This window comes from Gambusia affinis, linkage group LG08 (genome assembly GCF_019740435.1).
Source record: "Gambusia affinis linkage group LG08, SWU_Gaff_1.0, whole genome shotgun sequence".
Lineage (NCBI taxonomy): Eukaryota > Metazoa > Chordata > Actinopteri > Cyprinodontiformes > Poeciliidae > Gambusia > Gambusia affinis.
The window spans coordinates 206,925-232,676 of record NC_057875.1 but is presented as its reverse complement, the minus strand read 5'-3'; the positions used below and the strand labels follow the sequence as shown (position 1 = coordinate 232,676).

Sequence of the window (25,752 nt, the reverse complement as noted above, 5' to 3'; positions counted from 1 at the left end):
TCGGTGACAAAGGGCAGCCCTGGCGGAGTCCAACTCTCACCGGAAACGAGCCCGACTTACTGCCGGCAATGCAGACCAGACTCTGACACCGGTCCTACAGGGACCTGACAGCCCGTATCAAGGAGCCCGGTACCCCATACTCCTGGAGTCTGGGATATGCTACACCAGGTCTGACCGGCATCCTCCCCCACCAGCGGAGCCAACTCACCACCAGGTAGTGGTCAGTGGACAGAACCGCACCTCTCTTCACCCGAGTGTCCAAGACATACGGCTACAGATCCGATGAAACGATGACAAAGTCGATCATCGAACTGCAGCCTAGGGTGTCCTGGTGCCAAGTGCACATATGGACACCCTAATGCTTGAACATGGTGTTCGTTATGGACAATCCATGATGAGCACAGAAGTCCAACAACAGAACCCCACTCGAGTTCAGATCGGGGGGGCCGTTCCTCCCAACCACGCCCCTCCAGGCCTCACTGTCATTGCCCACGTGAGCGTTGAAGTCCCCCAGCAGAACAAGGGAGTCCCCAGGTGGAGCACTCTCCAGTACCCCCTCTAGGGACTCCAAAAAGGGTGGATAATCTGAGCTGCAGATCGGCCTGTAAGCACAAATGACAGTCAGGACCCGTCCCCCCACCAGTAGGCGGAGGGAGGCTACCCTCTCGTTCACCGGGGTAAACCCCAACGTACAGGCGCCGAGATGGGGAGCAACAAGTATGCCCACTCCTGCCCGACGCCTCTCATCCTGGGCAACTCCAGAGTGGAAGTATGTCCAGCCCCTCTCAAGGAGACTGGTTCCAGAACCAGAGCCATGCATCCAGGTGAGACCGACTATTTCTAGCCGGAACCTCTCAGCCTCACACACACTAGCTCCGGCTCCTTCCCCACCAGAGAGGTGACATTCCACGTCCCAAGAGCTTCTGCAACCGAGGATTGGACCGCCAGGGTCCCCTCCCTCGGCCGCCACCCATTACACAATGCACCCGACCCCTTTGGCCCCTCTCACGGGTGGTGGGCCCATGTTTCCTCTTCGGGCTCCATGGGTAAAAGCCCGGCCACCAGGTGCTCACCATCATTGCCCCCTCCCACTCCAGGCCTGGCTCCAGAGTGGGATCCCGGTGACCCGCGTCCGGGTGAGGGAACACCAAGTCCAATGTTATTGTTCATCATCAGGGTCTTCAGGCTGCACTTTGTCTGGTCCCTCACCTGGACCTGTCTGCCTTAGTGACCCTACCAGGGGCATGAAGCCCCAGACAGCAGAGCTCCCAGGATCATTGGGGCCTCAAACCCTCCACCACCATAAGGTGGCAGCACAAGGAGAGGGATAACAGATCAATATTAATAAATCGAAAATCTACTTTTAAAACTGACTGGTATGAAAAAGGTATTTTATCTTTAACTGATTTAATGGATAGTAATGGTGTTTTGTTAAATTATAGAGATTTTACCAACAAACTGAATCTGAACTGTTCTTGTAATGAATATGTAAAAGTATGTAAATCTATTAGCTCTGATCCATCTCATCCAAACCTCCTTCAGAGATTCAGTTGTTACTTCATCTTTACCCAGAATGACAGTGTGACTGATACAAAGTGCAACAATGTTCTGCTTGTGACAACCTTCAAATCTAAATTATTAATGATTACAATAATAATATCTTGATAACAACCAATCTGTCTAGAATTGAGAAGATGTTCTCCAAGTATGTAAAATGGCCGATTTCATCAAAGGTTAAAGAAACTCACTTCAAAATCTCTCACCATTTTTACCCAGTGGTTGAATTTTTACACAAAAGATTTAAATTTGATTCAACATGTTGTATCTTTTGTGAATGTCCAGAAGAATCCAATAATCATCCTTTTTCTTTTAAACCATGGAGAGACATTAAAATCTGGTATTCCCAGAGATAATCATCACCCACATATTATATTATGTTGGTGACCTTGATAGTCAAATATCTGACATGGTTAATATTGTCTTCTTGCTTGTTAAATATCATAAATCCTGCTGTAAAAGCAGAGCTTCTACTCCTAGTTTAGATTTTTTTTCTTAACTTATTTAAACTGTATTACACCTCAGTGAAACATTTGAAATCTGTTTCTGCAAAAAAAGTAACTGTCAGTATGTCTGCTGTTCTTTTGTTTTACATTTTTGCTCTCTTGTTATTCATTTGCCTTATTGTTTATTTTTGTCTTCAGTCTTTGCTCCATGTTTTGGTTATTTTTGTTGTAATGTTCTTTGTTCCTCAACGACTCTTTGGATACAGTTTGTTTAATAAAATAAAAAAAGAGAAAAATCATTACAATTATCACAAATAAAGGCCTTCAAATGTCCTTCTGCATGTTTCACTGAGTGATCAAGTTCCCAAAATAAACAAACTTTTCAATAATATTCTAATTTATTGAATGGGTCTTTAAAAATCTGAGTAGGTTACAAACATTGCTGGTGGCTGTCTGTAGTTTGTCAGACTGAGGGTGAAATGCTGAACATTATTTTGTTAACATATTGTGACATTTTGGTCGGATTTGAAAAGTCCAGAAAAAGTTAGAATAAACATTGAATCATCAAAAATAGAAATACTGCTTATCTTTAACAATTTGACATCATAGCAAAGTATTAAGACCTCAGGATAAAGTGGAGTAAAAGAATAATAAACCTTAAAGAGGCTGGTTTAAAAACCTACGTTACCCCAGTTGATAAACTTAGTTTAAATAATCAGAAACGTGTAAAAACAATAACTCTACTTTGCTGTTTACTGTCCTGTTTCTTTAAGGTTTGGAGTGTTAGCGCTTTTATTATTATTGTGCTTCCACACGACAACAACAACAACAACAACAACAACAACAACAACAACAACAACAACAACAACAACAACAACAACAACAATAATAATAATAATATCAATATCCTTACCCCTTTAAATTAAACATACACATTAAAAAAAAAAAAAGACTGGTCCGGATTGGCTGTGTTCTGTTTCCATGGAAACCAGACGCCTCGCTTTCTCAAGCGGCTGAAAGACGCAAACGAAGTCCAGACGACGCGGCTGTCCAGCAGGACCCAGAGGTAACTGGTGAACTGGTTAGACTGGAGGCTGTTACTGGAGTTATTATGGAAAATGTTCCAATTTCGGCCGACAGGAAGTTAGCTTACCAGCACTTCCTGTTCTGTTCTACACTGAAGAGCTTTTGACAAGAAGAGAATAGAAACTTTTTATTTAAAATATGTAACAAAACAGGATCATCAAACTTTGAACTGCTGCTGATTGAGTTAAATGGAGATGTTCATTCACAGCCTTAACATTTACGGTCAGAAAGCCGAGCAGAAAGACGCTGGAATCGGGGAAGAGATGGTTTGAACTTCCTTCTCTCTCTGCTCTGCATCCACGAAGCCTTTTCAACTCCCCTGGGATTTGGAGTCAAGGTTCAGGGATTACTTGAGATGTTCAGATGCTAACCAGTTGTAAAAACAAGACGTTGTTTCCGCGGTTCGCGCCATAGCAGCAAGGGCGCGCTTACATTTTCTGTATTAACGGTTAAAAAAACGTTCTTTTCTAGAAGCTGAAACTTCAAATATCTTTACATTTATCTGAGATGCAAAACAAAAACAGCATTGTCTTCACCTTTATTTATTATTTAGCTTCCAACAGTCAGACCTCCATCTGGACAGGATTGTTCTGGATTGTTCAGTTAAACTCTTAAAAATATTTCCTTCTGGATTATTTTTATTCTACCAGAGAAGCTAAAAATAGTTTGGGTCGAAGGGTGAACATTTGACCAAAAGTTTAATAAGATGAAGACAAAAACTGGTCAACAAAGACACTGGCAAGGTTTTAAAGAAGAGTTTGTGAATGATTTCCAGGCTCAGCAGTGATGTCACTTCCTCCGGAAGCAGAACATGTAAGGTCATGCAGCAACCCTGGAAACCCGGTTTTCTCCTGCATCATCAGCTCGAAGGTGAAGGAAGGGACCATGGGGAAGATCCATCCCCAGAGCTTCCTGTACAGAACCACATCCGGTGACTACGGCCGGCTTCCTCCCAGCTTTGAGAGCGCCCCCTGCAGCTACCACCCCAAGACCCAGAGCTTCACCCGCCGGATGCGGCTGGGAGGAATGTTTCACGGCTGCTCCATGAACACGGCACTCGATAAAACCCAGGCCTGTCTGCAAAACACCATCTGAGCATGCTCAGATGACCAGCCTTCAGGCCAGAGCGGCAGCTCCTCTTCCTCACTGACAGTAACTTCAGATAGCAGCGACTGCTTTGTTGTGCTTTGTTGGTGTGACAACATTTGATATGTAATTCCTGAGTTAGATGTGTATTATATCATTAAAGTGAATCCAGCTTGGCTCTGACTCATTGGAGGATTTCATTCTGGAGATTAAGAGAAAAGTCTCTGGAAAACAGAATTCCAGGTGGGAAAATCAAAATCCAACATGGCTGCAAGTTTATGAGAAATCAACAACAAAAACATTTGTCCAATAAGACGCCTTGAAGGATCCAGAATGATCCTGAGGAAGAAGCTGCATCAGCAGCCATGTTGCTCATAAATCCTACAGGATTTCTGGCACTTTGTGTTGCAAAGGTCTGATTTTAAAATCTGACAAAAGGTTTCACTTTTAACATTCACTAGTACTGTTAATCAGGTTTTTCAAGGCTTTTCTTCTCAAAATGTTAAATTAATCTCAGAATCAGAGTTTTGGTGAAAATGTGTTTTATTTGCTCTCCTGGCCCTCACTACTCCCTGTGAGTTTTACTGGTTTCCATTAGAGCCAAATCTCAGGATACAGACATTTCTCTCCAGTAATAGGAACAATATTTATGGAAAAATAGCAGGTCGACCGGAAATAAATCAAATAAGGTTAGTATTTGCACAATTCTGAGTTTTGCTCCCAAATAATCATAATTCAGTGACCACCTGCAGTCACACAGCCAGAAGGCTCCAGTTCCTGCGTGGCCCCCGGCCCGTAGGAGCCACAGGTCCCTTCACTTGGATCATCAAGGTGACTTCATGACGGCTCCCTCACACCAGTAACAACTTCTCCTCCTGCAGGAAACTGTTCATGTCTCAGAAATAACCAGGCCTTTGTCTTCATCCGGTGATGACGTCTCATCTGGGCCGACGGCAGCGTCTTCATGCTGTTCTGATCCGTTCTGGTGTTTCAGTGAGAACACATTGTTCCATTATCAGACACTCTGGTTTCTTCTTCGTGTCCTTGTACTCTGGGTTTCACCTGAACACTCGGCAGTTACAAATGTTTTTACTGACTGACAAGCACCTTTTAAATTTCCCCAGAAATCCTCTAGTTAAGAGTTACAATGATAAAAGGTAGAGCCAGTCTTCCAGTCAGGACGTGGATGGAGTGTGCGGCCCGGACTCAGAGGCTTGGTGACCCCAACTCCACTCCTGGTCCTCTGCTGGATCTCCTGCCTCCCTCCAACAGGCGACCCGGACACAGAGGGCATTTAGGGGTAAATAAATACAGGCCACTAGAGCCAAAAGATTCTTTAGAACTGAGTGAAAAACAGATTTCTGGAGTCACAGTTAATTAGGGGAGACTTCTTTTTATTTTATTTATTCCATTACCACAGTCTGTGTCTCTTTAATAACTGCTGTAAGTGGCATCATGGAGGAGCATTGTTGTAATGACAACAGCAACAAAAACAACAGTTTTTGTTGCTGTTGTGTATTTTCATCTTATCTGCTTACATGCACACACTGCAGCTGACATTACCATGTTTGGAGTGACAGTCAGAAACAGTCAGACTGATTATTCAGTGTTTCCCCGCCCTGCTGCTCCAGACTCTCTGCCTGCAAGCTTTAGGTGTTCTCATGCTTCAGTCCAGCTGATTTCAATTGATGACTGATTAACAGGCGTTTGTTGAACTGCAGTCAGTTGAATGAGGCACATTAAAGCAGAGAAACCTCTGAAACATGGAGGGCAGTGGGCCTTGGATTAGACCATCGTGTAGACAGAATGAGCTAAACTCGCTTCAGTCTTCACCTGGCGTCGGCCGTAAGGTGAGCTGTCACTTGGTTTCTGTTCTACTTGATTGACTTGTAACATTTGATCGTCTTCAGCATTAAAACCTGTTTTTATACTTTACCAAATCTTATTATTTCTCAAGGTCGGGTCTCGGAAACGAGTAAACACACCTGGGTGGTGATGATAGACCTACAACATTACTTAGAGTGGAAATGAGTGTCTGATCAACAGGTTGCTTCTGTCAAGTTGCAGTTTCATTGAAGCAGAGCTGACCTGAGAACCAGGAAATGGATGGATTGAAGCGATCCTTTGCATGTCGCGAACAGCATCAGGATCTCCTCTCTGCTGGTTTAAACCTCTATTTTTATTTATGTGATCTGTGAGCTGCTTCCAGCAGGTTTTCATCTTCTGAAAGAAGATCTAACAGCGGCAGAAACCTCAAGAGGTTCGCTGAACAATCTGCACGAAACAGGAAGATTTATATTTTATTCTTTTACTTGATTTTTGGGCTAATAAAGAAGCTAAATGACAGCCATTCACAGAATCATGGATGTGGATAGACGTTAAAGAGCAGGGCGCGGCGGCATTGTGGAGGTCAATGTGACGGAGGCTCAGAGCTCCTGTACGGTTTGAGTCCCGGCCTGTTGACCTTCGCCAGGTCTCCCTCCCTCACAACCCGCCTTCATGGCAATTAAAGAACCAAAAGTCCATGAAACAGTGGAAGAAGAAAAACCTTTTACAGGTGGAACTAAATTTGCCAGAAAATTTATTGAGACAGGAAGTCATAATCCCAGCTAGAAGTGCAGCTGTGGACTGGTTCCCAGTCAGCAGCAGCGTTACCAACTCACCTGCATCTTCTACCAAAGTGATGATGATGATGATGATGATGTCACAGTTCAACATGAAGAGCAGATGTTGAGAAATCAGGTTTATATGCAGGATTTTGGAAATGAGCCCAAATTATCAGAAGAAGGATATTTAAAGGCAGCATTATGTTTTTCTCCAGACAGACTGATTTTATTTACATCAAGTATAAAATCTGACTTTCCATCATGGTCATTTCTGATGCCTTGAAATTGATGCCTGTGTTGCTTTAAGAAGCTCCTACTCTTTCAGTCACTGCTTCAGCGTGTCATTACAACAATGCTCCTCCATGATGCCATTTACAACAGTTATAAGGAGCTCAGGACATCCACAGTTCCACCTGGTGTTTGCTAATGACTGCTGCCGCTAGTCTGGAGGAGCTGACGGTGCGCTCAGCTGGAGACCGCAGCTCCAAGGCGGAGCTGTGAGTAAAGAGGCGGAGCTTTGTGAGATCAAGTGTTTAGGCACCCCAGAGTGGTTGCCATGGAGATTAAAGGACTTCTCAGACATGCTTAAAAGAATCAAAGCAACACTCCAGGTTTGTTTTTGATGAGGCAAAAACATTCTGACAAGCTGGAAAGATTTTTATAAAGTCCATTTCACATATCACTCCAACCTCTATTAATGTTTCATCATTAAAGCTGCAGTTTGTAACTTTTACACAAATAAATTTGTACATTTTAGTTCAAACTGTCTCCATGTTGTGATAGTTTATGAGACAGATAATCTGAACGGATCGATCTCCTGCCTGAGCTGCTTCTGCCGTCCCAAGAAATGACCCACTTTGTCAAAAAACAACCAATCAGAGCCTGGAGGCGGGGCTTAGTTCTGTCAATCACCTCATGTACTCACTGAGGGTGTTGATGGGTGGGGGATTGAGCAGCGCCACAGGGAGGGATGACCAACAGCGCTAAGGTCCACCTGATTGTTGATTGTGGAGTTTTTCTGCAGTTAGCACTGAGGAGAAGGATCTGTGCACAGATTGTATCATAATAAACTGTCTCAGCAGCGACAGCTTTAACAAATGTGTCACTAAAATGATTTATGTCATAAAAAAATTTAAGTTTATTTCTAACAGTTAGGATAATCTATTTTAAGTTGTTTGGTTCAGGTTTTAAGATTTGTGTAGAATGACTGTATTTTATATTGTGTCAAATTAATTTTTGTTGACGTTATCGCGAGATTTGTGTTTATGTGAAAGGCTGCGAGACTCTTAAACAGACGGAGCAGCGCTACGTCCAGCAACCTCGTGTCCTGTAGCTGTTAAGGTATTTTGTTATGTTTTATTAATATTTTGTAAATTTATTGTTTATGATGTTTTAATTACTTACTATTTTAATTTAGAGTGGACGACGGAAAATTTAATCTGCTAAAGACTCCGAAGTGGCAAGAGGTCAGGAGGAAACCTTTGTTAAAGCAGGAGTCTGTAAATGTATCTATGTCTAAAGCTCTGTGTTTTATTTCTGTAGTTTTCACGACATTTAATAAAGAGCCCGTCTAAAAGAAAGCCGTGTCAGTGTCGTCACTTTGGAGCTACAGCAAATGTATAAAAGCTTCTCTTTGGGGGAATCTAGAATTAGTCTGATTTTTCTGCAGGATTTCAAATAAACCAGATCAAGCTTATCTGAGTCATAAAACAGACAGCAGGCTGAATACTTGCTTTCTCTGTTCTCTTTCAGTTTTATTCTCCAGGAGAATCCGTGCTGTGTAACGTACTTCCTCCTCCAGACTGGAGGCGGGTGAACGCAGTGCATTCTGGGACTGATATGAATGAGATCAGTGTGAGAGCATCAGCTCACTTTTCCTTCATGTTGCTGTGTGACTGAACGGTTTGGTTGTTAGACATGTTCTGATTCTGGCCCGTCTGCATGCTGCTGCCCTGCAGTGCAGTCGGGTTCATGCCATCCTGCAGTTAGATTCTGCACTCAGATGGCGGCGTCTTTTTGAAAGCCTTTTGTGTGAGTAGATATCCAGCGTTACCTCCTTTGCCTGACCTCGATCACATCTGTTGTCTCTGGGATTTCCCTGCCTTGTTGCCCACCTCAGACACGACCCTGGCTTTGTCTGCCTGAGATGGTCTTCACATGCCTGACCCCTTTCTGTGCCCAGACCACTGATCCTCGCCTGCCTCGACCTTTAACCTCTGAGTTCTGATTTTCCCTGGGTTTTCAACCTGCTACCTAACCACTGTGTGTTGTGGAAAAAAACTATTTTCCAAGCACTGTCAGGTTAATTTGCATATTGTGCACAATACAGAGAGCTTGTAGGACAATCGACAACAGAGTTCTGGGTGAAAAGCTTTGCCATGCAGAGACGACACAAAGATCCAAAACGAGGAGCGAGACAGTCTGGTTCTGATGCAGTTGTAGAAAATGTGTGTGTGTGTGTGTGTGTGTGTGTGTGTGTGTGTGTGTGTGTGTGTGTGTGTGTGGTTTCATTCAAGGATGCACACAATAGAAAGAAGTAATAAACGAAGTCAGCCTTGAGAGCCGCACCACTCAATACTCAGATACATTATGCAAGATGTAACAAATATGAACGTGAAGCCACCTAGTGGCTGAAATAAAATACTACATCTAAAACACTGATAAAGAAAACCTAAACTAGAGGGCTGAAAACAAATAATTAACAGTCTTTTGTACAACTAACATGTTTAAATATCGATAAGGTGAATCTGTGAGATGGAGACCAGGTTTATTGGCCAAGTTTAAAATCAATCACTGATTATTGGTTATTTGCTGTGATGTATTTGTGAACAAACCCAATTCACACACAAAGATTACACCATATTGTAGCCATGGTAACACAACAATCAAACTATCAAGATGATTCTTTAAACTTTTACAAAGTAAACGTCCTAATTAAATCCTAAATGTACTATTTATTTTTCTCAGCTGAATGCATTAAATAAAATATAATAACATTGTCATTCTCTATAAATGATGCTACAGGTTTAGATCTATGGTCTGTGTTACAATTAAACCATTTCTAGGAGCCCCTGAATGTTTGGAGGCCCCTAAATGGCCCCTACCAGCAGCTACTGAGTTTTCTTTATCTTGATATTCCAGTCTTATAATTGTAGATCTCAGAGATGCTAACATCAAACTATTATATAGAGTTAAACCCTTTGAGTTTTCTGATCTATAAATCACTCTGCATCCAGGTTGTTCTAGAAGTTAAATAGATATCATTGGGGCTTAATTAGTAAAATGGCAGAAATTTTGCTTATTTCATAACTTCATAACCAGAGACTTTCTCTCCTCTGGTTTGTTTAACAGCTACAGTCTCAGATAAGCTCAACCCTCCAGGACTGTCAGCAGCAGAAACAGAAACTTTATACCTGTTGGGGAAATTTTAGACTATATTTACTTTGGATTTCCCCATGTGATGGCAATGATGTAGTAGGATCCAGTTAGATTATTGATTAATATGGGTTGTTGCTATGTTGTTGTACAGTGTTTTTGTTCAATGTGCCCCTTTAACCATTTGGTTGAGCACTAAATAATTAGCTTAAAAAACTAAATATTTTAATGACAGGCTAAATAAACCAAATTATTGCTGTATTTTTTGTGACTAAATGTCAGCAAGCGGCTACCCCGTAAACGAGACTGAAAAGATCCGACCGGAAGTCCACCTTTCCGCTCCCTCATTCTTCGCCTTCACAACAGAAGAAGAAAATGAGAAGCAACCTTTTAGCTCCCGACGCTACGCGGAACTTAGCGAGCAGCTAGCTGTATAGTCTGTCCGCTGCTGGTATCTGTGGGAGTTTATTTGATCTAACAGAGTCTCTCGGTGCTGCAGACTCCAGCCAGGCGGTGTGAATGTCCCCCAGGACTTTCGTAGAGTTTATTATCACTTTTAACTGGCTGTTTCTGTTGCTTTCTGACAGAGAAACCGGAGGAGTGTTGAGCTAGGCTAACAGTTAGCAGGCTCGCTTTCTAACCATTTTGTTCTGGATCCAACTCGCTTTAAACCGGCACATACCACAGGTCTGTGAGTAAAATTTTAATTTTTTAGATCGGTGAACTTTACAGTGAAAATGATGAGTTAACGTTTATTCGGTTGGGTTTTTATCTTATAATGTTATTGTTAGGTTGGCGTGCTAGCCTAGCTGAAAAGCTTTTGTTTGTCAACAATGTATATTTATAAAATATAATTTTACCGATTAGCTACTTCACAAACATCGCCCAGGTTTCCCCCAGAAAACTTAGTAGGCCTGGTGGCTGGGTGCTCGGGCAGTCATTCAACCAGCGGATTTAACTCGAAAATGATTTTTGAGTTAAATGTCTAAAGTTGACAAGAGATTTGAAAATATCACTTGTTAATTATGTTATTGGAAGATTAACATCTGAAAAATGCAAACATAAAAAACATAAATAAATAAGCAATGCTTAGCCTGGTGGGGACACAAGGCTTAGAATACACTGGGGGAAACCCTGATCACCGTTCACGGTTTAAAAAGCCCCTCAGTTTTCCTCCAGTAAACCAACAGTAATTCTTTTAAGTGAAATTATTGCTCTAGGAGATCCTTACAGAACTTGAATACAAGTCTATTTTTCTTTGTGCTTTTAGAAGTATTATTTTCAAAATGTTTCAGTTAAAAGCTACTCTCTGTATCCCAAAGAGAGATTAGGACTTGGCTCATTTATAAGATGAAGAACAAATATCATATTTTCAGAGCAAACTGATGCAGTTTCTATACAGAGTTTTAAAGATTAGCTGAGCTTTTTGCCTGTAGTTTCTCATGTTGCTTGTTGTTATGATGAAATGAATGTCTGGAGTTTCTTCTGCTCTGATTGGTTCTTTTCTCTGCAGCTCAGAGGTCCAGATGAAGTTATCCTCCTGAACCCGGCGCCCTCTGTGATGTCCACAGCTTGTGTGGCTTCAGGCTCCGCCCCCCTGGCGTTCCGTCTAATCGGCCATGTGTGGTTGAACCCCTCCGATCTCCTCTAGCAACAGAATGAGCGGCGCCGCTGACCCGACCCAGCCCACTGAGAAGAGGAGCCCCAAACCACGGCTCTCCAAATGATATGATAGTAGCTGCCTGGATCACTTTCTGTGCCTGTAGGAGCCTCACCCAGCTGCTGCTGCTCCTCTCCCCCTCGGCGCCCCCGGCCCGGGAGACGCTCGCCACCGCCACCCGCCTCGGTGCCATGGGCAACAGCTGCGTGTGCAGAGAGGACAGCGACCTAGAAGACCATCGCCACGACTCGGCCTCCAGAGCCACCCGAGCTCAGGTCCGCCGGGTCGACCACGGCACTGCCGTCGGAGCCGACGTTGCCGACAGAAGTGGTCGGCCCAGAGATCCGGTCCGGCCGCCGCGCCGCGGCCGTGGTCCACACGAGCCCAGACGGAAGAAGCAGAACGTGGACGGGCTGGTGCTGGATACGCTGGCTGTCATCAGGACGCTGGTGGACAAGTAAGTCTGAAGGCAGGAAGGGTCCAATCGGGTCAGCTGGAAGCAAGCAGGCGCCAGCAGTTCAGTTCAGTTCAGTTCAGTTCAGGGAGAAAAATGTTTTAGTCCAGGGGTTTTCAAAGTATGAAAGGGTGAGCCCCCCTCCAAGGAGCACAATGTCTGCTGCGCCTCCTTCAGCCCCACTCTGGCCATAACCAGTGATGGCATAGTTACTTTGAAAAAGTAACTTTAATCGGACTACTGATTACTCCTTGAAAAAGTAACTTAGTTACATTACTGACTACTTGATTTGGAAAGTAACTAAGTTACATTAAAAGTAACTTTTTAGTTACTTTCAGCAGCTGCTAACAACAACGCTCTGCCTCCTGTGAAAATCACATTGATCTTTGCCAATTCTTAATTGTAAGTTATTTTATAATGGCAACATCAACAATGTGTCTCCACTGATAAGGTTGAACTGAAGAGATTGTACAAAAAATAAAATACAAGTAATTTGTGTGGTCCACTGTTGTCTGGAAAACTCTAAGAAGGATTTTAAAGCCCCCCAGCCTCCAGATTCTGCGTTACGGCCCTGAGTTTGGTGTCAGCGCACAGAGCTCCTCCTGCAGCTCCACAGCTCAGATGGCTGCGACACTTACCGTAATATTAATAATTATAACGGTGCTAACTTGCCATTATAACTATTGCCAACTACGGACACGTTTATTCGTGGCTGTTTTCACGTTTATTGCGCTGTTCATATTGGTCTCGATGTTTGCAGTTTTCTGGAGCGCAACGTGAAGCTCGACGTCATTCAGAGGTAATAAATTAACTTGACATTAACAAAGACACAGCGGGACGGATCATCCGGGAAATGATGAACAGGGAGAGACTGATTAAAACTACCTTAATGACGGACAAATTCTGGGATTTATTATGAGTCTCTGATTATTTCCAACCCCAAATGAGTAACTTCACGTTCAAAAACGAGCCCAAAAAGGCGCAACCAGCCACTCATTAAATTTGCAAGTGACTTTAAAAAATGAAGCCCAAAGCCGCTTATAATAATCGGACTTGGCGACAGAAACTGAAAATAGTTCCAGTTTTTCCACCAACAAAATGCGCATCTCCCTCCATTGTTTACATTTCTGTTGCATAGAGACGTCGGTCACTCGACAAGACGAGTAGAGGAAATACGATTAAATAACAAAAGAAGATAGTAACGCAAAAATGATTTTGATAAGTAACTGTAATCTGACTATTGTATTTGAAATAGCAACGCGTTAGATTATTCGTTACAGAAAAAAGTGGTCCGACGTCAGTAACGTTACTGACATCACTGGCCAAAACATCCTCTAAGGTGGGAAACATTTCCACTGATCCCCGCTCCACACGCGCACCCCATAGTACCAACCCTAAATCCACAGAGTTGATCGTGTGCGTAAAAGACGTTTCTCTCACATCAGTAGACAGCAAGCAGATAGCTTTTCCGGTTTACTTTTTCCCTCGCACCGCGCCTCCCCTAAAGTGCTCTGGCGCCCCCCAGGGGAGGCGCCTCACACTTTGAAAACCGCCATTTTAGTCTGTTTTCTTTTTCTGCTTTTCCTCGATCAATAACTGACCTCCTGAGGCGTGCTGCAGATGGTTATGGCTGCTGCTGAGGTTCTGTATATAAATGCTGTGTTATGGTCTGACCTCTGACCCCAGACGGGTTAGGAGGTTCTGGTTGAACTGTGACCAGGTGTTCTGGTCTAATGATGTCATAGTTTCTGTTATGAAGCTGCTGCATTTTAATACCACTGGTGGTTTCTAAGCGCTGCTGTTCAGGTAGCTAACCTCCCGATGTGCCTTTTGCCTCTGGTGTTTTTTATCTCAGCTGGATGTTCTCCTTTCCCAGCAGAGTTGGACCAGTTCAGCCCAGTTCAGCTGTGGGCTGTTTGAGTAGTTTCCAGTCAGCAGCAGCAGAAAGCGCCGCCTGACCAGAGCGGAGCATCATGGGTCGGATCCAGCAGCGCCGACTCATGTCTCTTTTGTGTTTGGGTCACTGGAAACTCAGACTTGTTATGCTAATGCTCCATCAGGCTTTTAGCTCCAAAGCTGCTCTTAAAACACACATTAATATTATATCCTAGGGTGAGACTTCAACATGGTAATTTCTATTTATAAATTTCCGACATATTAAAAATGTTTAATGCAATTAATCTTTTATTTTTACATACAAAAGTCCAGAGCCAAAACCATAAATGTGACAGACGAGCTACATCCGCTAGCAGCAGTGACTCCTCTTGCTTCATTTCTGCTTCTGAACGATCTGATTGGACGATGGAAAAGACTGCTGTTCTGTTCAAGTTATGCTAAAAGGAGTAAGCCTGTCAGAAGCTATGCTAGCGTGAAATAGCATCTCAATGCTAGCATGCAGCAGCTAATGCTAATGTCACTGTTCTAAAGATCCATGAACGATCAGAGAAGCTCTGGAAAGATGAACGGATAGAAAAACGTTTTTCTCCAGTCTGATGAAGAACCTGAAGATTAAAAACTAAAAATCTTTTTGTTGCTGAGCTCAGTTTGACATTTTTTCAATAATTTAGCAACAAAAAGGGGCTTTGAATCCAAATTGCTGCTGATTTAGTTGATTATATAGTTTTGGATTTATTGTCATTAATTACAGACCCTGAGGTTTCCTCTGTTCAGAGTTGGATAGATTTTCTGTAGTTAATTGGGGTGAAGTGAGCAGGATGTTCACCTGTGATGACATGTTTTGTGTCTTCCAGTGACCAGGAGCCTCCTTATTCCATGATTACGCTGCATGAGATGGCAGAGACCGGTAAGTCGCTTACAGCAACACACGAGTTTCCTCCCTGATCAGATTGTATTTGATTACTTCCTGGAGCTCAGCAGATCCTCTCTGGACTGAAACATGTCTGCTGCCTCGCCTAGAATCTTCCTGGTTCTGCCTGACCCGATCCAGACTTTTCATTTGTTCCCCCATCTAATGTCCATGTGAGGTGCATTAGATGTCAGTAATCCAGCAGGATTATAAACTAGTTTTCCTTCAGCTCTGGGAATTTCTCTGCAGCGTTGGTTGGGTGGAAGTTTGGTTCGACCCGGCTCGAGGAGACGGATGGAGGTTCAGCAGCAGCTCCCTTCCTGTTGGGTTCCGTCTCATTTTAATGTCATTAATCTCCATCTCTCCATGCAAATGGATTTAGTAGTTAGCTTATATTTGCTGAGTTTTCCTCGGTGCTGTGTGGCTGGAGGTTCTGTCCACTGTGCCGGTCTGCGTTCCTCCGGCGCCGTGTGGCTCTGCAGTGAAGCGTTTGCTGCAGGCTGACGCTTCACTGCATTATTCATGAGCAGTTTGACTTGCAAACGAGGTGGGAAGTAATTTATGCCTTAATGAAGAGGAAATGCCTCTTGTCATTATGTTGCACATTGTAATCAACAACGAGGACAAATTACTCATAAAACTTCATGGGAAACTAAAGCAGGAGATGAGAAATTAGAGCATGTTAATTTAATAAACTGGAACTTTTTATTGTTGGCGTCTTGACCAGCTGTGTTCATGAACACATTTAAAGAGTTAAAATCTGATTATTTACTCAGTTTATTCCCTCCTTTATGAATGATTTTGCTGCTGACTGTGTTTTCTCCCAGACGACGGTTGGCTGGAGGTGGTCCAGTCTCTCATTCGAGTGATCCCATTGGACGATCCGCTCGGTCCTGCGGTCATCACCCTCCTCCTGGATGAGTGTCCTCTTCCCACCAAGGTGTGGAATCTGGAATATTCTGCATCCCCAGGCTGCTTCAGGCATCACCAGTAATCAGGAAGCTGCCTGGCTTCATTTTCCAACCTGCCTTTGACTTTCTGTTTCATTTATTGTTTAATTACCTGAGCTGTGCAGGAGGAACGAGTCGCTGCTGCTGCAGTGTTTGAGTCATGATCATCCGTTATGTTGAGAAACAAAACGCAATGCACCACAAAACGTGTGGCGTTTTGTGGATCAACGGCTGTTTTCCTTCCAGGATGCTCTGCAGAAACTGTCGGACATGTTGAGTCTGAGCGCTACGGTGGCCCAGCAGGACGCTCTGAACCCGGCTAAGCACAGAAACACCACGGCCGTCCTGGGCTGCCTGGCTGAGAAACTAGCAGGTACGGTCAGATAGCCCTGCTTCCTGCAGCCGGGGGAGTTTGAGCGGTGCTGAATTTTGACCTGGCATGTTGTCGGTGACACTTCATTATTACTCAGCTGCTTTCTTCCCCAGGACCAGCCAGCATTGGGTTGTTGAGTCCTGGAACCCTGGAATACCTTCTGGAGAGCCTGGTGAGCTGTCTCTATTTCTGGGTCAGAGGTCATGCATGGTTAGCCGCACTGCATGTTGGGTAATCATGCAGGACCAGTTGGGACGTCGGTCTGTCCTCTAATGTGTAAATGTGGTCAGACTGTTGAATGTTTGAGGGGAACGTTGCTGACTGATTGTCTCTCCATGCAGAGCGCCGACTCCCACCCGACTGTCATGCTGTTCGCTCTCATCGCCCTGGAGAAGTTCTCCCAGACCAGTGGGTGGAGCTACTTATCGCTGATCTGATCCAGCAGAGAAGCAGTTCATGCAGAGGATTTTAATCTAGATAACACGTCTGCTCAGTCGTCTCGTTTTCTCCTGGCGTCCATGTTTGTTTTCAGCCTAGAATGCGCTGAGGCGAAGCTGTTATAGATCATCCACACTCGGGGTTCAGTACTTTCCTTATTGTTCATGAACATTTAAAAACATTCCCTGTTCTTTAGTGTTCCTTCACAACATGTTGACACATTTTCAACAAAAAAGCAACAAGATAAGAAAATCCTCCCTGGTCCTCACTGACCATCGTAGCGTTTCTCGTCCTGCAGCATCCGCTCCGTTCTGTCGGGCTCAAACTTATTAACGATTTAACGTTTTTATGATGTCTCTTTGACTAAACTGAACTTTAAAAATGTCGTAGTTTTATTCACTCAAATAATTTGTTTATTTGACGATGAAAAAATTTGCTGGAATAAGAAGTTTTTTGTTTTTTATTAAATTAGTTTCTTCATCTTGTTTCAGGTGAGAACAAGCTGACTGTGTCGGAGTCGTCCATCAGCGATCGACTCGCTGTCCTGGAGTCGTGGGCGGACCACCAGGACTATCTGAAGAGGCAGGTCGGCTTCTGCTCACAGTGGAGTCTGGACAACCTGTGTGAGTGAAACTGTGGTCAGCCCGGACCAGAAGGTAGACTGGACCGGGATTAGATTGGACTTGGAAATAGACCAGACCGAGATCAGAAACTAAACTGGGCCGGAATCCGAAATTAGACCCGACCGGGCAGTAGACCGCACCGGGACCAGAAAGTAGACCGGATCAGGAAGTAGACCGCACCGGGACCAGAAAGTAGACCGGATCAGGAAGTAGACCGCACCGGGACCAGAAAGTAGACTGGATCAGGAAGTAGACCGCACCGGGACCAGAAACTAAAGTCTAGTTAAAGCAGACTGCGGCTCCAGATTGACGTGTTTCTCTGTTTCTCCTTGCTCAGTCCTGAAGGACGGCCGTCAGTTCACCTACGAGAAGCTGAACCTGAGCAGCATCAACGCCATGCTGAACAGCAACGATGTCAGCGAGTACCTCAAGATTTCCCCGACCGGATTGGAGGTCAGTCTGGGTTCATTGGAGTGGAGACGGGATTCCTGACCTCTAGTTGACCTGTGGCTGACTTCTGGCTGACCCTGGGCAGCTGAGGACACAAAGGACGGAGAAGGTCTTACTCTCGCCAAAGGTCAGCCGAGGTCAGGGCCCGGTTGGATCCAAGCAGTGCTGGTGTGAAGCGGCAGCTGATTGGCTGCTGTATTGCATGTTTAGCACATGCTAATGCTAGGTGGGTTGTGCATCAGGCTGTCGGCTGCAGGCCCGACTCGGAGGTTTCTGCTCGCCAGCAGCTTTACAAACAGAGACAGCCAGTCTAGTTTCCGATCCCGGTCCAGTCTAATTACTGGGACATTTGTGCAGATTGAGGCCTCTGTGAGATTTGTCATCAGCTGACAGTTTTGCTGTGTCGTGACGTTCTGCAGGCACGGTGCGACGCCTCGTCCTTTGAGAGCGTGCGCTGTACGTTCTGCGTGGATTCGGGCGTCTGGTACTACGAGGTGACGGTCGTCACATCGGGGGTGATGCAGATCGGATGGGCCACCAAAGACAGCAAGTTCCTAAACCATGTAGGTAGCAGATCTGAGCTGCGCCTCGGCCTGCCTCGCTCCGTCTAACGTCGCTCTGCTCCCACAGGAAGGCTACGGCATCGGAGACGATGAATATTCATGTGCTTATGATGGCTGCAGGCAGCTCATCTGGTACAACGCTCGCAGTAAACCTCATTCTCATCCCTGCTGGAAGGAGGGTGAGCCTCACGTTTAGCGTTTCCTCAACTGTCCAGAGAACACACCAGCTTTTGATGGCTGGGTTGATCTCAGCATTCGGCTGCTATCTCGGCTGGCTTTGAGTGAAAGCAGTGAAATCGTTTTGTGATCTGTCCGCTGCAGGAGACACCATCGGCTTCCTGTTAGATCTGAGCAAAAAGCAGATGATCTTCTATCTTAACGGGCACCAGCTGCCGCCAGAGAAGCAAGTCTTCTCCTCAGCCACGTAAGTTTCAGCGCCGCTTCCCTCATCGCACACAGGAAGTCACACTTTGAGCAAAACATCAACAGAGACCATTAAACATCTCTGATCAAATCTACTGTAATGAAGCTTTCTCTTGGGTTTGGAGTGCTCAGTAATATTTAAGTAATCAGACTCATTTACAGAAACATAATCCTCCGGTGAGACATAACTAATCAATCTGCTGATCACAGATCAACTAGTAAGGTCTGATGCTCAATAAGCATCTGGAATGGTTTATTTTTCTGTTGGGTCGTATTTATCTTCATGATTTGCTGCTTTTAGGTTATTAATGTTTCCTTTCTGCTGAGAGTGCAGCGGTGAGATGAACCAGTTAGTCGGCGCTGGTTCCTCTGGTCCGACTCGTTTCCTGTGGTTCTCCTGCAGGTCGGGTTTCTTCGCCGCCGCCAGCTTCATGTCCTACCAGCAGTGTGAGTTTAACTTCGGGGCCAAGCCGTTCCGTCATCCGCCCTCCGTCAAGTTCAGCACCTTCAACGACTTCGCCTCCCTCAAGCCCACAGAGAAGATCATCCTGCCAAGGTAGGAGCCCTGCTGCACCAGGGAGTGACCTTTGACCCTCAGCCCATTGCTGCTCTGTGTTCCTGCTTAACTAATAACCTCATCCTGTTGTCATGGAAACGGTGACAATGGGTCGTGTTGTTCCCCAGACATCGGCGTCTGGCCTTACTGAAGCAGGTCAGCATCAGGGACAACTGCTGCACACTGTGCTGCGACGTCATGGCGGACACGGAGCTGCGGCCCTGTGGACACGGGTAAGACTGCAGACCTGAGGCAGCCTCTGCAGCGGCTGCAGCACGTGCAGCCTCTGCAGCGGCTGCAGCACGTGCAGCCTCTGCAGCGGCTGCAGCAGTTGCAGATGCAGCGGCTGCAGCAGTTGCACATGCAGCGGCTGCAGCAGTTGCAGATGCAGCGGCTGCAGCAGTTGCAGATGCAGCGGCTGCAGCAGTTGCACATGCAGCGGCTGCAGCAGTTGCACATGCAGCGGCTGCGCAGCAGTTGCACATGCTGCGGCTGCAGCAGTTGCACATGCAGCTGCTGCAGCAGTTGCACCTGCTGCGGCTGCAGCAGTTGCACTGTCTGGCTGCACATGCAGCGGCTGCAGCAGTTGCTGCAGCTGCATGCAGCGGCTGCAGCAGTTGCACATGCAGCGGCTGCAGCAGTTGCACTATGCAGCGGCTGCAGCAGTTGCATGCAGTTGCAGCAGCGGCTGCAAGCCGTTGCACATGCAGCGGCTGCAGCAGTTGCACATGCAGCGGCTGCAGCAGTTGCACATGCAGCGGCTGCAGCAGTTGCACATGCAGCGGCTGCAGCAGTTGCACATGCAGCGGCTGCAGCAGTTGCACATGCAGCGGCTGCAGCAGTTGCACATGCAGCGGCTGCATCACTGACGCTCTCCCCCTCCCGACAGTGGGATGTGCATGGACTGTGCCTTACAGCTGGAGACGTGTCCGCTGTGCCGCCAGGAGATCCAGACCCGAGTCAGACTCATCGCTCACGTCTCCTGACCAACTTCATGCTCTTCCTCCTCCTGCTCCTCTTCCTCCATCCTGACGAAGATGGCGCCATGTTTCCCTGAGGAAGAGGAGGGGAGGAGACTCCTCTTGGTGTTCTGATCTGGACCGGATCCTGACAGAACCAGCGCCTTGTTGAGGCAGTCCTCAGAGACCTGAGGATCCCTCCTGCAGCTGCAGACGCTGCATTCTGCCTGCGCGGCGTCTGCAGAGCGTCTGCAGAGCGTCTGCTAGCGTTTAGCCGTCTGCAGGCTGCAGTATTAAATCTGAGGTACAGGCACGTTGATTCAATCAATATGCTAATTATTGTGCTCTAAAGGTAGCATTTAATACTTCCTCCACAGCTTCTGTTTTTATGAATGGCCCAAAAACTCTGTTTGGCTTTATGCCACTTTCTGCCACTGATGAATTATAAGATTATCATTTATATTCCAAATTCAGTTTGTCCTGCAGCCAGGAAAGGAAACTGAGAACTCCTCAAGCTTCTTCTGTTTTACCCACATTCAACCGTCCTCTGGAGAACAGCGCCGCCGCTGGCTGATCTGAGCGTCAGGGTTTCGGTTCTCTTCAGAAATCGTTTCTGCTGCTGATTTATGGATTCAGCTGCTGGAAATGTTTTCATGAAGCTTTCAGGGTTTCATCAGATCTGATCTGGAAACAGATTCAAGCAGCTAATAGGAAGCGAAATATGTCAGGATGCTTCATCAAGTCACCTTCTTTCCTCCGAGTCCCCCCCGAGTCGTCCCTACGTCTCTGGGTTCACTGAGCTGGCTTTCACAAACAGGTTCATGAATTTTTGGACAGCAGAATGTCTTTCAGGAAAAGTTGTTTTTACACCAAACGTAACGCTTCAGTAGCTTTTGAAATCAGAGTGAATCATTTAACGGTCAAACAAATCCTGCAGAGGCAGAAGAGTTGATGGAAACCCTGGAAGACGACGAGTCGGCACCTTAACGTGGAGCAGAAGAATCTGACTGGTTGGAAACCAAGTTCAGGATTGTAAAGATTAATTTGTGACTTGTATTTAAAATGTTTATAAAGGAATTATGATCCGGAGTTCCCAAAGATGTGATTTATTGAGAAATTGTTGTTTCTTGATTTGTGATATTTGTAATAAATGTATGTTAATGTGATCCCTGTCTGACTGACTCTGGTTTTCCGCATCAACCAGAACCTGTGAAATTAAAATCCTGAAATGATTTGACCTTCAAAACGTCCAAATGCTGAATAGATTTTATGAATTTATCTCGCCTGACTTTATTTCTGCTGGTTCTGGTTTCCAGCTTCAGCAAAACTCAGATCCTCAGGAGATGGAAAGACTTTTAGGCAGAAATCTGGGCCCAAACAACAGAACCTCCAGGTTCTGCTCTCAGATCTGGGTCTGGGCTCCTTTTATCAATCAAGACATCCATCCATCTTCTTCCTCTTATCCAGATCGGGTCGTGGGGTCAGCAGCTTCAGAAGGGAGACCCAGTCTTCCCTCTCCAGTCTCTTCTTCCAGCTCCTCCAGGAATCCCAAGGCGTTCCCAGGAATCCCAAGGCGTTCCCAGGAATCCCAAGGCGTTCCCAGGAATCCCAAGGCGTTCCCAGGAATCCCAAGGCGTTCCCAGGAATCCCAAGGCGTTCCCAGGAATCCCAAGGCGTTCCCAGGCCAGCAGAGAGACATCGTCCCTCCAGCGTGTCCTGAATTTCCCCTCCTGGTGGGACATGAACTCCTCACCAGGGAGGCGTCCAGGAGGCATCCTGACCAGATGCTCCTCAACTGGCCCCTCTCGATGTGAAGGAGCAGCAGCTCTACTCTGAGTCCCTCCTGGATGACTGAGCTTCTCTCTCTAAGGGAGAGCCCAGACACCCTACGGAGAAAAATCATTTCAGCCGCTTGTATCCGTGATCTCGTTCTTTCGGTCATGACCCAAAGCTCATGACCATAGATGAGGGTGGGAATGTAGATCGACCGGTAAATCGAGAGCTTCGCTTTTTGGCTCAGCTCTCTCTTCACCACAACGGACCGGTACAGCGCCCGCTTGACGGCAGACGCTGCGCCAATCCACCTGTCGATCTCCCGCTCCCTTCTTCCCCCATTCGTGAACAAGATCCTGAGATACTTGAACTTGACAATGGAGGCAGGAACACGGTCCACTCAGACTCCATGTCCCCCAACTCCCCCGGGACGTGTTCAAAGTTCTGCTGGAGATGGGAATTAAAGCTCCGTCTCACAGGGGATTCCGCCAGACGTTCCCAGCAGACCCTCACAACACGTTTGGGCTGCCAGGTCTGACCGGCATCCTCCCCCACCAGCGGAGCCAACTCACCACCAGGTAGTGGTCAGTGGACAGAACCTCTCTTCACCCGAGTGTCCAAGACATACGGCTACAGATCCGATGAAACGATGACAAAGTCGATCATCGAACTGCGGCCTAGGGTGTCCTGGTGCCAAGTGCACATATGGACACCCTTATGCTTGAACATGGTGTTCGTTATGGACAATCCATGACGAGCACAGAAGTCCAACAACAGAACCCCACTCGAGTTCAGATCGGGGGGCCGTTCCTCCCAACCACGCCCCTCCAGGCCTCACTGTCATTGCCCATGTGAGCGTTGAAGTCCCCCAGCAGAACAAGGGAGTCCCCAGGTGGAGCACTCTCCAGTACCCCCTCTAGGGACTCCAAAAAGGGTGGATAATCTGAGCTGTCGTTCGGCCTGTAAGCACAAATGACAGTCAGGACCCGTCCCCCCACCAGTAGGCGGAGGGAGGCTACCCTCTCGTTCACCGGGGTAAACCCCAACGTACAGGTGCCAAGATGGGGAGCAACAAGTATGCCCACTCCTGCCCGACGCCTCTCACCTTGGGCAACTCCAGAGTGGAAGTATGTCCAGCCCCTCTCAAGGAGACTGGTTCCAGAACCAGAGCCATGCATCCAGGTGAGACCGACTATTTCTAGCCAGAACCTCTCGACCTCACACACTAGCTCCTGCTCCTTCCCCACCAGAGAGGTGACATTCCATGTCCCAAGAGCTTCTGCAACTGGGGGTCAGACCGCCAGGGTCCCCTCCCTCGGCCGCCACCCATCATGATGAGGCCGCTTACAGGGAGGAGTTAGACCGTCTGACTGAGTGGTGGGACAAAAACAACCTGCAGCTGAACCCCGAGAAGACCAAGGAGCTTATCATGGACTTCAGGAGGAACTCTGACCAACATTCAACACAGTCAATCCCCTGTTGGCCCCTCTCACGGGTGGTGTGCCCATGTTTCCTCTTCGGGCTCCATGGGTAAAAGCCCGGCCACCAGGTGCTCACCATCATTGGCTCCAGAGTGGGATCCCGGTGACCCGCGTCCGGGTGAGGGAACACCAAGTCCAATGTTATTGTTCATCATCAGGGTCTTCAGGCTGCACTTTGTCTGGTCCCTCACCTGGACCTGTCTGCCTTAGTCACCCTACCAGGGGCATGAAGCCCCAGACAGCAGAGCTCCCAGGATCATTGGGGCCTCAAACCCTCCACCACCATAAGGTGGCAGCACAAGGAGTGTAGCGAACGCAAGCAATTAGGTCATCACTTGGTCACGTGATGCTTTTCGATATAGGACTTTAAGTTTCGTTTTCATTCAGTTGGTGTGCAAGCGGTAACAGAAAAGACGAAGATCTGAAATACGGAAGAAATGGACTTCTAGCAACTCCTAACCTTCTGGTTGGAGAGGCATACGGTATGGACAATTGAGTGAAATATTTTTGTGTTTGTATATGTGTAATAAGTTTCATTTGAACAATTCATGTAAGGTAACATGACGGTTTTACTGGTGTATATTTGTCACCGTGTATTTTATTGCAGTGTTCACGGTGGTCTTGGGCATTTATGCGACAGAAAATTTATTTAATAAAGCCTTTGAAACCATCAGTCGGAGCGTTGCACCTTCATCAACCAGTGAGAAAAAGTTGGGAGCAGCTATAAGGAGAGATCAGTCAAGCAGTCAAATTTTATCTGTACAGCACATTTCAACAGCAAGGCATTTCAGAGCTTTACATCAAACACAAAAAACACAAAGTCATGCAGCAGAATCAACAATCAAATATTAAGTCATTAAATTGATTATTGATTACATTTAAAATAAAACTCTAAGCAGCTGGTTTTAGTCTGGATTTAAAGGATCTCAGTGTTTCAGATGTTTTATAGTTTTCTGGAAGTTTGTTCCAAATTTGTGGTGCATAGAAGCTGAATGCTGGATCTACGCACCACAAGTAACTCAATAACTCTAGATCTGTAAAACTAGATCTGTAACACTTGATCTATAACTCTAGATCGTTCCTCTTTAGGTCCAAAAATAATAACTTCAGTTTTGTCTCATCCACACATTTATCTGTTCTAAGCATCTGTTCAGTGATTGGATGGGGTCAAAGGTCACCTGGTGACATCATAATGTAGAGCTGTGTGTCATCTGCATAGTTATGGTAGCTGATATTATTTCCTGTTATAACCTGAGCCAGTGGGAGCATATAGATATTGAATAAGAGGGGTCCTAGGATTGAACCTTGAGGTACCCCACATGTGACCTTTGACCTCTTTGATGAGAAGTTTCCAATTGAAACAAAGAAATCCCTGTTCTTTATGTCAGACTGGAACCAGTTGAGTTCTGGACCGGAGAGTCCGACCCAACTCTCCAGTCCATTCAGTAAAATGATCGACACTGAGGTCCAACAGAACCAGAACCAGCACTGTGGTTCTCCCACAGTCCGTATTTATATGGATGTCATTGAACACTTTGACTAGGCCAGTCTCTGTGCTGTGGTATGGAAACCAGATTGGAAGGAGTCAAAGTTGGTTTAGTGGTTTGGCTGTTGGTTTAGTTAGGAAGCTTCAGTAACTTTGCTGATAAACAAAGCAAAAACCATGGCAGGTATTTTAAGAAAGTTTGTAAGACACTTTAAAGACCTTGAAACAATTTTTAAGGCATGTAAACATTTGACTGCCAGTAAAAATACGGAGCTTAACAGTATCTATATTTTACTGTTAGTACATCCTGTTCTGGGTTAGACTATTAAGGAAGTAATTTACTGCTTGTGTGACGAAAGCTGAGAAAGTGGACGAGACGTTAGCATCCGTCTGTACAGGTTAGACCTGAGAGTTAACGTTATCGTTAACTCTCAGAGGTCAGAGGTCAGCCTGTCGTTCTGCAGTAGGGATTTTCTCAGTTGTTTGATAACTGCTGGTTTCAAAGACTGATGAGATCCACGAGTTACTGTTTGGATCAGATCAGCAACAACAGGCAGGACTTAAAGAAACATTCTAGAGTTATAGATCTAGAACATCCAGA

The 25,752-nt window shown here is 45.8% G+C and overlaps 2 protein-coding genes across 3 annotated transcripts; both read left to right on the top strand.

Annotated features, from left to right (window-relative positions):
* The first annotated feature begins 2,980 nt into the window (after positions 1-2,980).
* LOC122835095 (uncharacterized protein C15orf65) lies at positions 2,981-4,351 on the top strand. The gene is made up of 2 exons (XM_044123841.1): positions 2,981-3,069; positions 3,865-4,351. Exon 2 carries the CDS (start codon positions 3,876-3,878, stop codon positions 4,182-4,184), a length of 309 nt encoding a protein of 102 aa, XP_043979776.1. The 5' UTR covers positions 2,981-3,069; positions 3,865-3,875; the 3' UTR covers positions 4,185-4,351.
* Positions 4,352-10,463: 6,112 nt separating this feature from the next.
* Positions 10,464-21,577, top strand: rspry1 (ring finger and SPRY domain containing 1). Of its 2 annotated transcripts, none has more exons than XM_044123829.1 (15): positions 10,464-10,843; positions 11,670-12,273; positions 15,021-15,073; positions 15,904-16,016; positions 16,273-16,399; positions 16,513-16,571; positions 16,741-16,807; positions 17,329-17,460; positions 17,798-17,913; positions 18,330-18,473; positions 18,541-18,652; positions 18,795-18,897; positions 19,300-19,452; positions 19,581-19,685; positions 20,342-21,577. In XM_044123829.1, exons 2-15 carry the CDS (start codon positions 11,885-11,887, stop codon positions 20,436-20,438), a joined length of 1,770 nt encoding a protein of 589 aa, XP_043979764.1. In that variant the 5' UTR covers positions 10,464-10,843; positions 11,670-11,884; the 3' UTR covers positions 20,439-21,577. The 2 variants fall into 2 exon arrangements, with proteins under 2 accessions (XP_043979764.1, XP_043979765.1); XM_044123830.1 differs by having other exon boundaries at positions 10,490-10,847.
* The last annotated feature ends 4,175 nt before the right edge of the window (positions 21,578-25,752 follow it).